Consider the following 17236-nt stretch of genomic DNA (forward strand, 5'->3'; position numbering starts at 1 on the left):
AGGGACTCAGACATACGTATCCATGTATCCATTCTCCCCCCAACCCCCCTCCCATCCAGGCTGCCACGTAACACTGAGCAGAGTTCCATACGCTATACAGTAGGTCTTTGTTGGTTGTCCATTTTAAATACAGCAGTGTGCACATGTCCATCCCAAACTCCCTATCCTGTCCCTCCATCCACTCCCCATCTGGCAACCATAAGTGCATTCTCTGCAAGTCTAAGAAACATGTCTCAAATCCATGTTTATAGGCTCAGTGCCACCTTAAAAAATTCCACACAAATCCATTCTGAAACAACAGTTTCTATTACTGGAAAGTCACAAAGGTTGAATTGAATCTATGAAATGGAAAATCAGATCCAAGCCTGTATGTTCATTCATAAGCTTTGATCTTAATGAAAATGTAGATGGAGTGGCAGTACGAGGGTTAAACATTACTCCCACCCCTTTACCCACGCACTAAACCCCTCCTTCCCCAGCAACCAGATGCACTAGAGTTTGTATCCTTATCCTGTCCCTGACTGTGTGACCTTGGGCAAGTTAGCTAACCTAAGTCTTAGCCTCTTCGTGTTCAACATGGAGATAACAGGTTTGTTATGAAGATTAAATGAGATCATGTACCAATATCTGGTATATATGACCATTAAAAAAATGTGTTCTCAGGATTAAATGTGGCACTCTACTATATATTTTAGAAGCAATTATAGTCCTGTTGCCATATCCAAACATCTTGTGATAACCATTTTTATTCTATACTTCTAGCTTTCGCTATTTTTTCACCAAAGCATTTCAAGGGGGGGGGAGAAGGTAGTTTCATACGTCCCACTTTTGGAACTGTTTCTTGAAGCAAGATGAAAAGCTGGGGAAATAGATAACTGAAGAGAAATTTAGTCTTTAGGATATGATGTTATATGTGTATCGAATATAAACAAATCATCTCATTTCAATCTATAACATATGGGGCATCAAATCATAGGTTTTATTTTAAAAGAGACAAAAGCCAAGCAGTATTAAAGAATACATTAGGAATCAATATGGGCCTATTGCTATCTCAGTATTAGTGTCTGAAACAGGGATTGGTGGGCTAGATTACAGGGAATTTCATGGGGTCTAACTTCCAACAGGTGGCAAGCTTTAGTCATCCTCAGATGCAAAACCTTAATGAGTTTGAGTATGCAAGTCTCAGGGATTCTGTTCAAGGCCTCCTCTCGGCAATCAAGGGAAACAATTTTCTGATTTTAAGCCACCCTGGCAAGTTAGCAAGCAGGGGAACTGTCTGCCGTAGCTTGCACCTGTCCCTAGAACGGGATTCTGGCCTGACGGTGAAAAACCACCATTCTTTCTTGCCAGTCCATTCTGCCGCTGTGGCGCCTCCAGACAAATGGGGGAAGCCCACTAGGAAGCGGTTACGACCAACCAAGCCACAAATCCCCGGGGTGTGGGATTTCCACCTCAATACCACACTCGAAAACCGAAAACAGGCGCTCGCTTGTTATACTGCAATGGGATTCCCCCCAGCAGCAATCCCCCCCCCCACCCCCAGCTTGCATGTTTTATTAATAAATGCAAGATGGCACACGGAGGCAAAGAATGGGAGGTAAGGCATCTGCAGCTGGACCCGAACCAGGGCAGTTTGCAAAAATAAATAAGAAGCATGTGACAAGAAGCAGATCTCCAGGCTGGAGCTGAAGCCTTGGGCTGCCCCAGGCACCCTAGCCTTGCTACCCCGGCCAGAGGGGATGAAGGTCAGTGGTAAGATCCCAGCCCTCCCGGGCACGTACCCTGCAAACCCTGACCGGCCCCCACCCCCGCCCCGGCCACAGGACCCGGGCAGCGTGGCAGGGGAAGCCCCGGCCACGGCCGGCTGCGGGGACACATACCTGCTGCCGGGGCTGGGGATTCGCTCGGCTCTGCAGCGGCGCCGGCCGCGGCTCGCGCTCCCGGGGCTCCCCTCTCCGCCCCCCCGCCCCCTCGCGGCCCCGCGGCTTCCTCCGCTCCTCCGCCCACCGCGCTCGGGGGCGCGCGCGCGGCCCCGCGCCGGCGGCAGGACCGGGCCCGCGCCTGCGCCCTCGCCTCCTTTTTCGGGGCGCGCGCCTAGGTGGCTGCGGAGCGGCCGCGCGGCTGTCTAGGAAACCGGCAGATTCGGCGGGTCGGGCGGCGGGAACCGGGCAGGGGGCGGGGGCTGGGGACGCGGCTCGCGCCTGGGCCCGAACGGAGCGCGCAGGTTTCGTGGCGTGGGTGAGGGGGTCGCGGGGACGTGTCGGGTGTATGGGGGGCTGCGCGTGCGCGTGTGGAATCAGGAAGGGGTCGTGGAGAGAAGGTCTGAGGTAGAAGGGCTGGGAAGCAACAAGTGAGGGGGCCCCATTCGCGGTATTTCGTGCAACCGAGAATAGAAATCTTCTCTGGCTTTGGTGCAGCGTTTTGCAGTTTCCAAAGCTCTTTGCCAGCCGTTGGTTACATCCACACACGGCACCCGGGTGGTGAGGCAGCGAACGGTGGGCATGGATTGCCCTTTGAGCTTTGATGAACCCCTTTCTGGCCTCGGTCGAACCAGAGTCAGAGACCCCCTGACCCTCAGGCTGCTGTCTGGGGAAAAAATTACTTGTCAGGACCTTCATTTCATAGTTAACCTCGGGACCCATGTAGGTCAGTGTTTTTCAACCTTTTTTTTTTTTCTTTTCATTATCGTTCTCTTAAGCCTTTTAAAACGTTTTGCTCATCAATTTCTTGCTCCTTGACGCCATGAAATTCTGATACCGTTCATATACCGCATAGCTGCTTATGAACCGTACGTGTATCGTGTTTTACACATAAAAGGAATAAGATCTCACCCTTAGGAGGTAAAACATCTTCCCCGTGGAGAATGCTTGCTTTAGGACAGTGGCAGTTGGTTAGCGGGTGTGGCAAATGGCTTAGGTGAGGACTCTGGGTGCACCCACAAGACTATAGATTTAAGTTCTTACATCCTCCCTGTTTCTGATGTCTGTACAGGCTGCTGTGAGCAGTAGAATAATACAATCACTTAAGCACCTTCTGGAGTCAGAGTAGCTCTTGTCTCTTGTAGTCTCAATTCATGCTAAAGATCTAGCCATTTTCCAGTAGAGTCCCGATAGTTTTGCTAAAGTACTTGAAAAGATCGCAAACTCTCTCTTGTAGACCACCAAGTTCCAGGGTGAGCTCTAGCTCTACAGACAGCCTTGATTTCTGGTTCTCATACCTCTTATAAAGGTTTTGTTGTTTATTTTGGTTAGGCCTGTTTGATAAGCAGGAATGTCTTAGTCTAGTCATCCCTGTCTTTCTAGCTAAAAGTTGGAAATTGTGGAGTTGAAAGGCTTCAAAACCCAGGTCACAGAATTGCCCCAGAGGCTTGGATTATACGTTTCTTAGACAAAGAAATTGGAGAAGGCAATGGCACCCCACTCCAGTACTCTTGCCTGGAAAATCCCATGGAGGAAGGAGCCTGGTAGGCTGCAGTCCATGGGGTCACGAAGAGTCGGACACAAGTGAGCGACTTCACTTTCACTTTCCACTTTCCTGCATTGGAGAAGGAAATGGCAACCCACTCCAGTGTTCTTGCCTGGAGAATCCCAGGAACGGGGGAGCCTGGTGGGCTGCCGTCTATGGGGTCGCACAGAGTTGGACACGACTGAAGCGACTTAGCAGCAGCAGCAGCAGCAGACAAAGAAATATCTAGATCAGGAATGTGTGTCTTTTTGGCAAGTTGGGAAATAAGTAAAATACCTTCTTCAGGTCCTCCCTCATCTTTAACCCAACTCTAATGGAATTTAAGAGGAACACAAAGCCTTTGGAGGTGATATTTGTAGAAGCTACCTGAGTGGCCAGAGGATTTTTCTTCTCCATTTAATGTAGACTTGAAAAGAGAAAGTGGGGATGAGTCTGGAAAAGTTGGGAGGACGGATGGGATGGGGAATGGGTAGTTTTCTGACAGGTGGTGGCAACATTTCAACTACACTTGAAAAAGTGTAAGAAAAAGTAGCCTTGGCATAGCTTGTTCATGTTATTTTCCACCCCCATTCCCCACCCTACATTTAGTAGAACTCCAAAGGCTTGATTAAAAGCGTCCAGTTACAATGGTAGTTGAAACAGTAGGACACGTGTTTTGAAACTTTCAGACAGAAAAATTGGAACACCACTTTGGTTTGCCTGAAATCTTTGTAGTCTAATACCAGTTTTACATTCAGGTGTAATACTACTTCAAGGGAACTTTTTTCCTATAACAGCTGTCATTGAAGACCCTCTAGAGAGAGAAAGCTGTGGGAATTATGTGCTAATATCTTTTACCTGGGTCTTTTAAGTGTGCTGCTTTTTTTTTTTTTTGGTAATCTGAGTTCATGGAAAATGTAGGTGCACCTATCTTATGTGGTAGTTTGTAGTCCAAAAAAAATCCCCTAACACCTGTAATTTATCAGCTCTATGCTGACCCTGGTGGTGTGTACTTCATATTACCTACCCAAACTAAACCCCACCTCCAAGTCTTTAGGGATGTTGAAAACCCAAATTAGCTGTGTAGACAAGATGCTATTCTGCTTTCTCCAAAGTTTTCCTGCTCTATTTTCAAATTTCTAAGTCCTAATACCTGGAGGAGGATTAGCCCCTGAGGGTGATCAATTTGGAGGAACCGTGAAGAACTCTGGCAGGCCTCTTTAGCTTATTCTTAAATGTGTCTATAGGAATCTCTTGAGGATGCTTGATTAAAATCAGATTCTGGAGGCTCCCCTCAAATCCATTAAAATTGAATCGACACAAGTATGGCCTGTTATTTTTATTTTTAACTGCCCCAGGTGATGCTTATCAACAGGAGAGGCTGAGGAACACTGGAGCTATAAATAGGACAGGTGCCCGCTTCAGTAGAATGTAGGTGACTAGAGAAGGGATTTTGTGGGTGATGGAACCCCACAGCAAAAGGAAAACAGGACCTATACAGCAGAAATAGAAGAAATTAACTGTAGTTTTAAGGCTTATGTGTCACTTTCTTGCCAGATATATCTGCTTCTAATGTGGCTGTAATTACCATGCTCTTCCATACCAAAATATCTTTTGAGGTAAGTCAGATTTTCTTTTATTTAAAAAGACTGTCTTTTCAAGAGTACCAGAATCACATAATCAGAAAAATTGTGCATGTATGCAGCTGCAAGATTAGGAGAAGGCAGACTGGAGATTACGTTGATCCTATGAATGTCTGAAAAAGATTGCTATTAGAGTTAAAATTTGTTCTCTTGAGGTAGTTGCTTGAAAAAGTAGAACGTGTGAATTCTGATGCCATGTGATTTGTGAAATTTAAATAATATCAAGAGATTTTAAGTTGTTAATGTTTATGTAAATGTTAATATTTTAAAACCTCTGCTGCATGTTGATTTGGGATGCAGCCTCACTTATTGGGAACACACAGGGAGAAAGCCAATCTGAGTCAATGAAAAGCTTGAAAAATGGAATATATGTGAATTTGTGTGATAATTATTTAAAATTTTAAGTATACATAGTACCTGCTAACAAAGTAGCTTTCAAAATCCTGCTGAATGCTTTAATGAATAAATGTGATTGACTTGTAATTAGCAAAATTCATGTGCATATATTCTGTGTAGATAAAGCAAAGTGCAGTACTGTGCACTGAATAGGTCCTCAATTAATATTCTTTTAAAAACTACTTTCTCATAAATAGGTTAAATACACTTAATGTAGCAAGCCCATTTTCAAGGACAGAAGGGGCAGATTTTACCTTGAGTGGGGGCATGCCAAGAATGGGGCAGTGAGAACATCACTTGGGGTGTAGGCAAAAATGTTCTCATTGTCTGTAGGGAATTTATAATATACTCACTAAAATCCTGTCTGATTTTCATGACCAGCAGTTTTTATGTACCAGAAATGCTAAACAATGTCAATGATAAAATATTCTTCCTTGAAAAATTTCTTATGAACCTAGTTTCTAAACAAGTTCCATATTCACTATATATATATACATATATATATATAAAATTTATTTTATTTTTGACAGTGCTAGGTCTTTGTTGCTGCACATGGGCTTTCTCTAGTTTCAGCGTACCCTATAGCTGGGATGCTTTGGCTCCTCATTTCGGTGGCTTCTCTGGTTGTGGAGCATGGCTCTAGCGCCCACAAGCTTCAGTAGTCGCTGCACGCCGGCTTGGTAGTTGTGGAACACGGGCTTAGTTGCCTTGTGACATGTGGAATCTTCTGGATCTGGGTTGAAATCCCTGTTCCCTGCATTGACTGGCGGATTCTTAACTACCAGACCACCAGGGAAATGTTTATGGGGCTCTCCATGCAAGAATACTGGAGTGGTTTGCCATTTCCTCCTCTAGTAGACTGTGTTTTGTCAGAACTCTTCAGTATGACCTATTCATCTTGGGCGGCCCTGCATGGCATGGCTCATCGTGTCACTGAATTATGCAAGGCCCTTCACCATGACAAGGCTGTGATCTATGAAGGGGAAGAGAAACAAAAGGCAAGGGAGTAAGGGAAAGATATACCCAACTGAAGGCTTCCCTGGTAGCTCAGACGGTAAATAATCAACCTGCAATGCAGGAGACCCAGGTTCAATCCCTGGGTCAGGAAGATTCCCCTGGAGAAGGGAATGGCAACCCACTCCAGTATTCTTGCCTGGAGAATTCCATGGACAGAGGAGCCTGCTGAGCTACAGTCCATGGGGTTGCATAGAATTGGACACAACTGAGTGACTAACACAACAACTACATACCCAATGCAGACTTCCCGAGAATAGCAAGAAGAGAAAGAAGGCCTTCTTAAATGAGCAATTCAAATAGAGGAAAACAGTAGAATGGGAAAGGTTAAGATCTCTTCAAGAAAACTGGAGGTATCATGGACCATTTCATGCAAGGATGGGCATGATAAAGGATAGAAACTATAAAGACCTAACAGGAGCAGAAGACATTAAGAAGAGGTGGCAAGAATACACAGAAGATCTGTATAGAAAAGGTCTTCATGATTTGGATAACCACGTTGGCGTGGTCATTCACCTAGAGCCGGACATTCTGGAGCATGAAGTCAAGTGGACCTTAGGAAGCATTACTATGAACAAAGCTAATGGAGGTGATGGAATTCTAGCTGAGCTATTTCTGATCCTAAAAGATGATGCTATTAAAGAGTTGTACTGAATACGCCAGCAAATTTGGAAAACTCAGCAGTGGCCACAGGACTGGAAAATGTTGATTTTCATTCCAATCCTAAAAAAAGTTCAAGTGAAAGTGTTAGTCATTCAGTCATGTCCGACTCTTTGTGACCGTATGGACTCTAGCCCTCCAGACTCTTCTGTCCATAGTATTCTCTGGGAAAGAATACTGGAGTGGGTATCCATTTCCTTCTCCAGGGTATCATCCCACCCTAGGGATCAAACCCAGGTCTCCCACACTGCAGGCAGATTTTTTACTGTCTGAGCCACCAGGGAAGTCCCAAACTACTAGACAATTGTGCTCATTTCACATGCTAGCAAGGTAGTGCTCAAAATCTTTTAAGCTAGGCTTCAGCAGTACGTGAACTGAGAACTTTCAGATGTACAAACTGGGTTTAGAAAAGGCAGAAGAACCAGAGATCAAATTGTCAATATTCATTGGACCATGAAGAAAGCAAGGGAATTCCATAAAAACGTCTACCCCATTAACTGTGCTAAAGCTTTTGACTGTGTGGATCACAACAAACTGGAAAATTCTTGAAGAGATAGGAGTACCAGACCACCTTAACCTGTCTCCTGAGAAACATGTATGAGGGTCAAGAAGCAACAGTCAGAACCAGACATGGAACAACAGACTGATTCAAAATCGAGAAAGGAGTACATCAAGGCTGTATATTGTCACCCTGCTTGTTTAACTTATATGCAGAGTATATCACTTGATATTCCAGGTTGAATGAATCACAAGCTGCAATCAAGACTGCAGGAAGAAATATCAACAACCTCAGATGATACTGCTCTAATGGCAGAAAGTGAAGAGGAGCTAAAGTGCCTCTTGATGAAGGTGAAAGAGGAGGGTGAAAAAGCTGGCTTAAAAGTCAACATTCAAAACACTTAAGATCATGGCATCTGGTCCCATCACTTCATGGCAAATAGATGGGGAAACAATGAAAAGAGTGACAGATTTTATTTTCTTGGGTTCCAGAATCACAGCAGATGGTGACTATAGCCATGAAATTAAAAGACGCTTGCTCCTTGGAAGGAAAGCTATGACAAACCTAGATAACGTGTTAAAAAGCAGAGACGTCACTTTGCTGACAAAGGTCCATACTATGTTTTTTCCAGTAGTCACATACAGATGTGAGAATTGGTCCATAAAGAAGGCTGAGTGCTGAAGAATTAATGCCTTATAGCACCACAGTTAGAAGGCATTAATTCTTCAGCACTCAGCCTTCTTTATGGTCCAGTTCTCACATCTGTATGTGACTACTGGAAAAAAGTATGGACCTTTGTCAGCAAAGTGATGTCTCAGCATATTCAAAAGCAGAGACATTACTTTGCCAGCAAAGGTCCGTCTAGTCAAGGCTATGGTTTTTCCAGTGGTCATGTATGGATGTGAGAGCTGGACTGTGAAGAAAGCTGAGCTCTGAAGAATTGATGCTTTTGAACTGTGGTGTTGGAGAAGACTCTTGAGAGTCCCCTTGGACTGCAAGGAGATCCAACCAGTCCATTCTGAAGGAGATCAGCCCTGGGATTTCTTTGGAAGGAATGACGCTAAAGCTGAAACTCCAGTACTTTGACCACCTCATGTGAAGAGTTGACTCATTGGAAAAAGACTCTGATGCTGGGAGGGATTGGGGGCAGGAGGAGAAGGGGATGAGAGAGGATGAGATGGCTGGATGGCATCACTGACTCTGGACATGAGTCTGAGTGAACTCCGGGAGTTGGTGATGGACAGGGAGGCCTGGCGTGCTGTGATTCATGGGGTCACAAAGAGTTGGACACGACTGAGCGACTGAACTGAACTGAACTGTGGTGCTGGAGAAGACTCTTGAGAGTCCCTTGGATAGCAAGGAGACCAAACCAGTCAATCCTAAAGGAAATTAACTCTGAATATTCATTGGAAGGACTGAAGCTGAAGCTTCAGTACTTTGGCCACCTGATGTGAAGAGCCAACTCACTGGAAAAGACCCTGATACTAGGAAAGTTTGCGAGCACGAGAAGGAGGCAACAGAGAATGCCATGTTGGATGGTATCAATGGACATCAATTTGAGCAAACTCTGGAAGGTAGTGAAGGACAGGGAAGCCTGGCATGCTGCTGTTCATGGGGTTGCAAAAGTTGGACATGACTTAGGGACTGAAGAACAAACAACAGTGTAAGCTTCAAATTAGCACATTTTAATTATCGACCCTTTAATAAATATTATATTCTACAGAGACGTTAAATCAGAGAACTCCCAATTATATAGCTGGCCTTCAATAAATCTAGACTCAAGTCTACAGATATTTTTCCAAATAAATTCATAAAAATTCAGGGTAATGCAAGGCTTCAGGTGCAGTTCATGTCTGCAACCCCTTTGGTCCATATCCCTGTATTTAAATAGTAGATTCTTATGCAGTGATAGTACAGAGACTGTAAGGTGAAGAAACAGCTTGATTACTTTAGCATTTTCATTCCATGTGATGACCTAAGAGTTTTCATTTGTGTTTAACATTTAAGAGTGAAACAAAGTATAAACTTTGAGGTATAATCTTTTTGGCTTGTAAGTACAAATTTTAGTTAATATGTGAAATTATCCTTTTGAATAATTGAATTAAAATATATTTAACTCTAAAATTTATTCTTTTTAAATTGTTTACTCCAAAACTGAAGGAATCAAGAGAATAGGAAATATAATATTATTTAGTACTTCCACAAAACAATATATAGGTTTAAGTTTTTCCTTTTTTCAAAACATTAATTCCATTACTTTTTTCTTTTTTGTACTATAATATTTATTTTATATTGACATATAAGTGAATTTGAGTCAGAGAATTTTCACTGTCTGTTTCATTCCTGACTATTATTATTTGTTTCATTTCATGGTCATTACTGAAAATAATTTTGTCACACAGAGAAGGGTATGTTTAGAACAAAGATCCCTCTGGATATTATATTCTGAGAATACCACTGGACTCAAATGATCACAAAATGAATGATGTTCAAATTAAGTGAGCTGTATTATGTGTTTAATATCTGGAATTTTGCATGTACTTCATGAGGAAACCATTTTGGGGGTACTGTTTATATGGCAAATGAAATACCAGTGGTGGTATATGTATTTTAAAACATAAAAATGATCTAATGTTTTACTTCTAGTATATTTAGGTTATTTTAAAATCTAGAAAATACATGTCCATGTGTTTATCAGTAGACTCCTAATGATTTCTGACATTTATTAAATGCTTGCAATGTGTCAGACATCATTCTGTGAGCTTTATTTGTATTTTTTATAATAGTCCTATTGGCAAAGTATAGTTGTTATCTCATTTTACAGATGAGAAAACTGAGACACAGTGAAATTTAGTAATTTGCTCAAGATCACCCAAATAGCAAGTGGAGGAACCCAAAATTCAAACCTGGACAGTCTGACTCAGAGACCTCTCATTCAACCCTGCTGCGTCACATGTATATTCAAAATTGTGCCTCAGTTAGTTTGAGGAATCATGATGTAGTGGGAAAAGCATTCTGGGTTCCAGGGTTTCACCTCCAGTTCATTATTTTTTTTCTTTAATTTTATTTATTTTTGGCTGCGCTGGGTCTTCATTGCTACAAACAGGCTTTCTCTGTTTGCACTTCTCATTGTGGTGGCTTCTCCTGCTGCAGAGCACGGGGTTCTAGGATGCGGGCTCAGTTGTTGTGGCCCACGGTGGACTTAGTTTGCTTCGTGGTATGTGAAATCTTCCCGGATCAGGATTGAACCCATGTCTGCTGCATTGGCATGCAGATTCTTAACACTGGGCCACCAGGGAAGTTCCCTCCAGTTCATTCTTTAACTTTGAAAAAGGCAATTAAATGAGTGTCTCTGATTTGGAGAGGATTGAACTTAATATACCTAGAAATTCTCGAAATTTCTTTCTAGCTCTAAGTTTTTGTGATTCTATGATTATTTTTATGTAAAGAAGAAAATTTGATTTTTCACTTATCCAACAGACTAAAAATGAACCAGAAAAAAAAAAACTAGCATGATTAAATTTGAAGGTAGATAAATTTTTGATATTTTGTTGCAAAATTAGCTATTATTAAGCCTTTCATGTTCATTATTTTTGTGACTACAGAAAGACCATAAACTTCTTTTTTTAATTGAAATATAGTTGATTCGGAAAATTGTGTTTTGTATATACAGCATAATGGGTTTTTTTTGCAAATTATATCCTGTTATAGATTATTATAAAATTATTAAAATATTCCATTGTTATTATATGCGTATTTTGATATTGGGTATAATTCTGTGTTATGTAGTAAATCCTTGTTTATCTATTTTATGTATAGTACTTTGTATCTGTTAATCTCATACTCTTAGTTTATTCCTTACCCTCTCCCTCTCCTCTTTGGTAACCATGAGTTTGTTTTCTATGTCTGTGAATTGTTTTCTGTTTTGTATACAGATTCATTTGTATTATTTTTCAGGTTCCCCATATAAGTGATACCATGTAGTATATGTCTTTCTCTGGCTTCTTTTACTAAGCATAATATTCTCGAGGTCCACCCATGTTGCTGTGAATGGCAATATTCTGTTCTTCTATTTTTTTATGGCATTGTATACATGGCACACATATATATTCCACAACTTATCTGTCCATTCACCTGTTGATAGACATTTAGGTTGCTAACTGTGGAAAATTCTGAAAGAGATGGGCATACCAGACCACCTGACCTGCCTCTTGAGAAACCTGTATGCAGGTCAGGAAGCAAGAGTTAGAACTGGCCATGGAACAACAGACTGGTTCCAAATAGGAAAAGGAGTACGTCAAGGCTGTATATTGTCACCCTGCTTATTTCACTTATATGCAGCGTACATCATGAGAAACGCTGGGCTGGAAGAAGCACAGGCTGGAATCAAGATTTCCAGGAGAAATATCAATCACCTCAGATATGCAGATGACACCACTCTTATGGCAGAAAGTGAAGAGGAACTAAAAAGCCTCTTGTTGAAAGTGAAAGTGGAGAGTGAAAGAGTTGGCTTAAAGCTCAGCATTCAGAAAATGAAGATCATGGCATCTGGTCCCATCACTTCATGAGAAATAGATGGGGAAACAGTGGAAACAGTGACTGACTTTGTTTTTTTGGGGGCTCCAAAATCATTGCAGATGGTGATTGCAGCCATGAAATTAAAAGACTCTTACTCCTTGGAAGGAAAGTTATGACCAACCTAGATAGCATATTCAAAAGCAGAGACATTACTTTGCCAACAAGGGTCCATCTAGTCAAGGCTATGGTTTTTCCAGTGGTCATGTATGGATGTGAGAGTTGGACTGTGAAGAAAGCTGAGCACTGACAAATTGATGCCTTTGAACTGTGGTGTTGGAGAAGACTCTTGAGAGTCCCTTGGACTGCAGGGATATCCAACCAGTCCATCCTAAGGGAGATCAGTCCTGGGTGTTCATTGGAAGGACTGATGCTAAAGCTGAAACTCCAATACCTTGTCCACCTGATGCGAAGAGTTGACTCATTGGAAAAGACCTTGATGCTGGGAGGGATTGGGGGCAGGAGGAGAAGGGGACGACAGAGGATGAGATGGCTGGATGGCATCACCGACTCGATGGACTTGAGTTTGTGTGAACTCTGGGAGTTGGTGATGGACAGGGAGGCCTGGCGTGCTGCAATTCATGGGGTCTCAGAGTTGGACATGAACTGAGCAACTGAACTGAATTGATACATGACACAGATATATATTCCACAACTTATTTGTCGATTCATCTGTTGATAGACATTTAGATTGCTTCCATGTCCTGGCTATTATAAATAGTGCATCTATGAGCATTGAGGTGCATGTATCTTTTCAAAGTAGAGTTTTTGGTTTTTGTTACTGGCCTCCCAGGTGGCCCTAGTGGTAAAGAATCCACCTGCCAATCCAGGAGAGACGTAAGAGATGCAGGTTTGATCCCTGGGTGGGGAAGATCCTCTGAAGGAGGGCATAACAATCCACTCAAGTATTCTTGCCTGGAGAATCCCATGGACAGAGGAGCCTGGCAGGCTGCAGTCCATGGGGTCACAAAGAGTTGAACATGACTGAGGGACTTTCACTTTCACTTTTTTTCATACCAAGGAGGGAATTGCCAAATCATATGGTTGATCTGTTTTCAGGGTTTTTTTTTAAGGAACCTCCATACTGTTTTCCAATTTACATTCCCTCCAGTATTGTATGAGTGTTTCCATTTCTCCACACCCTCTCTAGCATTTATTATTTGTGGACTTTTTGATGATAGCCATTCCACCATTGTGAGGTGATACCTTATTGTTGACGGAGAAGGCAATGGCAAGCCACTCCAGTTGTTGTTGACGGAGAAGGCAATGGCAAGCCACTCCATTGTTCTTGCCTGGAGAATCCCAGGGACGGCAGAGCCTGGTAGGCTGCAGTCCATGGGGTTGCTAGGAGTAGGATATGACTGAGCGACTTCGCTTTCACTTTTCACTTTCATGCATTGGAGAAGGAAATGGCAACCCACTCCAGTGTTCTTGCCTGGAGAATCCCAGGAACGGGGGAGCCTGGTGGGCTGCCATCTATGGGGTCGCACAGAGTTGGACACGACTGAAGTGACTTAGCAGCAGCAGCAGCAGCATGTGGGTCTAGAAATACCATAAAAGTTCTGAGGAATTAATTATGCATTCTGATAATTGGCTTGATATAAAAATTTATATATGCCACTTCTATATACTTAAGGTGTTCTGAGCCTTGATCTTCTTAGTGCCATATAAAATAAAGCTCTTTGGAAAAAGGAACTTTTAAAGTGGAAGATAGATCATATTGTATACCACTTTTCCCCCCTCCTTTCTCATGAAGGTTACCACTTTATTAAAATGATCATCATTATTAACCCTCTATCCATAATATTGCATGTAAAATTTTTTCTAGGTGGAGACATAACGTAAAAAATAATTTTTATAGAGAAGGAAATAAAATTCCTTGAAAGAAAGTGAAAGTATTGGTTGCTCAGTGATGTCCGACTCTTTGTGACTCTATGGACTTTAGCCTACCAGGCTCCTCTGTCCATGGAATTCCCCAAGCAAGAATACTGGAGTGGATTGCCATTTCCTTCTCCAGGGGATTTTCCTGACCCAGGGATTGAACCCAGGTCTCTCACAATGTGGGCAGATTCTTTACCATCTGAGCCACCAGGGAAGCCTTGCCATCTTCTAAAGTCTCTGAAAGGGTTTTCTTTCTTCCACCCAATAATATTTTAATAAAATTCTGTGTCCTTCTTAATCCAACTTCTAGCCTTGTATTTAGAAGTATTAACAATAAATAGTTTTCCTGGGACTTAAAAAAGGGGAAGAAGGAGAAATTAAGCATATTAAAGTTTCTGTCTGGAGAAGGAAATGGCAACCCACTCCAGTGTTCTTGCTTGGAGAATCCCAGGGACGGGGGAGCCTGGTGGGCTGCCGTCTATAGGGTCGCACAGAGTCGGACACGACTGAAGTGACTTAGCAGCAGCAAAGTTTCTGTCACTTATTATGAAGTTCTCTGAAGGTATACCTAAAGAAATGAAAGTTTATGAAATGTGTAAACAGATGCTATTTTCCTTCTCTCCATGTGTTACTAAAATTGCTATATAAAATATTTTGTTTTTATTTATAGCAGCTACAATTTCTATCAAAGCAGAAGAAATAGAGGTGAACTATAAAGCTGGTTTCCTCTCTACCCTGCTATCTGGAGAAAAACTTTCTCCCAAGGACAAAACAGGTAAGTGATTATTAATTCATTCTTTGTAATGTTTTGGGGCCAATATGTGGAGCCATAATTTGTCAACTATAGCCATAGATTATTGGTTTAGTTCAACTAAGAGACAATAGAAATAGATTCCATAATATGGAGGATTCTTTTACTTCTGATTTACAGAAGCTTAGAGCTCAATTCTAATGTTGGAAAAGCCTGTATGTATAGAACCATGTTCATGTATGTGTTAACTATTCATAAAACATTAAAAACAGCAAACTTGTATGCTGGTTAAGTCCAAGTCTAGTCTTAGTAATTTGAAAATAATATGAATATAGTTAAAGAAGGTTAAGAAGGTCTTGGAGAGCAAGAATCTGGAAAATAGTTCAAGTTGTTGAGTTTATAAGAGTGAAGGCTAAGGGATGATATTGCTTTTCAAGTAGATAAGAAGCTGAGAATGGTGCCTTTTTCCCATCTCCATAGAGGAAAAACAGCAGGAGAAATATAGATAAGAAAAGTTAAAGCTTTTGAAATTAAGGATGTTTAAGATTAGAATGATTGACCTTGGGAAGTTGTAGAATCCTTTTTCTGGAAGGTCTTCTAAGTAGTCTGATCATCTGCCAAGAACAGTTTATATATCCATCATAAGGCCTTTTAATTTTATGTTGTTATGGTTTTATTTTGACAAACATATGGTGATATGTGTCTAAGGCAGTAGCTGACATGATATATTTATAATGACAGAATATATAAACTAGTAGAACTTGACTTTAGGAGTATTGTGGAAACTTACAGAGTTATTTTATGAGCGCAGGTATAGTCATGTGTTTTATTCCGCTTGTTCCATTGTTGACCGTGTGATCATCATTAACATGTTTAAGTTTTCTGGTTCATATTATACTCTTCAAATACATGTGTTAATATTAGTAGAAATTGAATTGTGACTCTTAATGAATGACCTCTATCAAGTCTGGAGAGAAGGATGGGAGGATAAATTTAAAGAACAGTTTGTTCAGATAGGATTGTTGAGGACAGCTCTGTGAAATGTGAGACAAGGTGAAGATTTCAAAGGAGAGTGGACCACAGTGTGATAATCTGAAGTTGGCATTTGTTCCACATTTCTTCCTATTGATTCAGAGAAAGAGCAGAAGGTAAGGATTAAATAAGTTATATTGGAAACTTATAAGATACCTTGTGACCTTAGGGGAAACCAGATTTTTTTTTTTAAAGAGTAAATTGCAGAGAAGTGAAAAATAGTTTTGGATAAAAGAGTTTTTCCTCAAATAAACAGATCCGCTAGTAGTTGGAGGATAGGGCAAGATGATAAAGAATGACAGAAGTGGAAGAATTGGGTGTAAAATGAGCATGGCTGGGGGAGTTTGAGAGATGTGCCTGGAAGTCAGAAGCAAAAGGGAAAAAAGAATTGTGCTGTAGGAGGTGAATAAATAAAACAAAAGAAGTACTTGAGTAGTAAAGTAGACACAAGTTAAAGGAAAATCAGGGCCATTAGGATAATAATTCTTTATGAGCAGGGATGTATTAAAGATGACCAGTTACTTATACTAAGGAAAATGGGAGGGGATGGTAATTACTCCAGGTCTGAGAATGGCACATGCCTGTGAAAAATAACCAGGATGACTGACATCTTATTTCAGGAAAAGTTTTCTGGGATGGGTTCAAAGACTTAATTCTGTTTGGATATTGACTGTAGAGTTTCTAGGCTCTAGTGACATTGACATAGAAAACCTCTAGGAAGACCAGGATCAATATGGAGAGGTCAGCGGGTTGGAAGTGCTGTGATATTTATCTGCTTCACATCCCTGTGTAGAGCTGTAGCGTTTTGTAGGAGACATGCATAATTCAAGACTATTCCTGGCAGCAAAGAATGGAAAGTTTGCCATTGCCTTGTGGCGGTAGCTTAAAAGAGTTTGTAAATCACTCACCAGCCAGTTTTGAAACTGTGATTCTTAATGAATTATTAATTGGAGGGAATTTTGCATTATTTCATATTGTGCATATAAAGTGAATCTTAATTATCAAGTCATTTTACCTGTGCATAAAATGCAACCATGTACCATTAGATTTTCCAGCTAACACTTGTTGAGTGCTTCTTATATTTCAAGCACTTTATATGTAAAAATTAATTTTACATTCAGACAGCTCTTTGAAGTAGGCACTATTATTTTGTCCCCACTACCTCAAACCTCACTTATGGATGAGGAAACTTGGCACAAAGATTTTTGCTCAATTCTGTGGTAGAATGTTCTAATGTGGTAGAATGTTCTAATTAAGAGAACTAGGATTTGCACTCTGGCCTTCTGGCTGTGGACCCATGCCCATAACCCCTGTACTACATACCTTTTTATATAAATTTTT

The 17236-nt window shown here is 41.3% G+C and overlaps 2 protein-coding genes across 8 annotated transcripts in view; one reads left to right on the plus strand and one right to left on the minus strand.

The window, feature by feature from the left end:
* TMEM266 (transmembrane protein 266) overlaps positions 1 to 2013 on the minus strand; it is a 124086-nt gene extending 122073 nt beyond the window's left edge. For 3 of the 7 annotated variants that reach the window (XM_086363989.1, XM_086363987.1, XM_086363994.1), the window contains exon 1: positions 1881 to 2013. The gene's annotated coding sequence lies outside the window, so the exon portion shown is untranslated. The remainder of the gene's footprint in view (positions 1 to 1880) is intronic. The other 4 variants (XM_086363990.1, XM_086363988.1, XM_086363992.1 and 1 more) reach the window with 4 other exon arrangements.
* NRG4 (neuregulin 4) overlaps positions 1 to 17236 on the plus strand; it is a 113962-nt gene that overhangs the window by 5926 nt on the left and 90800 nt on the right. The window contains exons 3-4 of the mRNA XM_086364986.1: positions 1824 to 2224; positions 14783 to 14887. Of these exons, the coding sequence (XP_086221112.1) occupies positions 1824 to 2224; positions 14783 to 14887 (506 nt within the window). The remainder of the gene's footprint in view (positions 1 to 1823; positions 2225 to 14782; positions 14888 to 17236) is intronic.

This window comes from Bos grunniens, chromosome 21 (assembly GCF_055505025.1).
Source record: "Bos grunniens cultivar Pamir isolate PY7600 chromosome 21, Bosgru_T2T1.0, whole genome shotgun sequence".
NCBI classification, from domain to species: domain Eukaryota; kingdom Metazoa; phylum Chordata; class Mammalia; order Artiodactyla; family Bovidae; genus Bos; species Bos grunniens.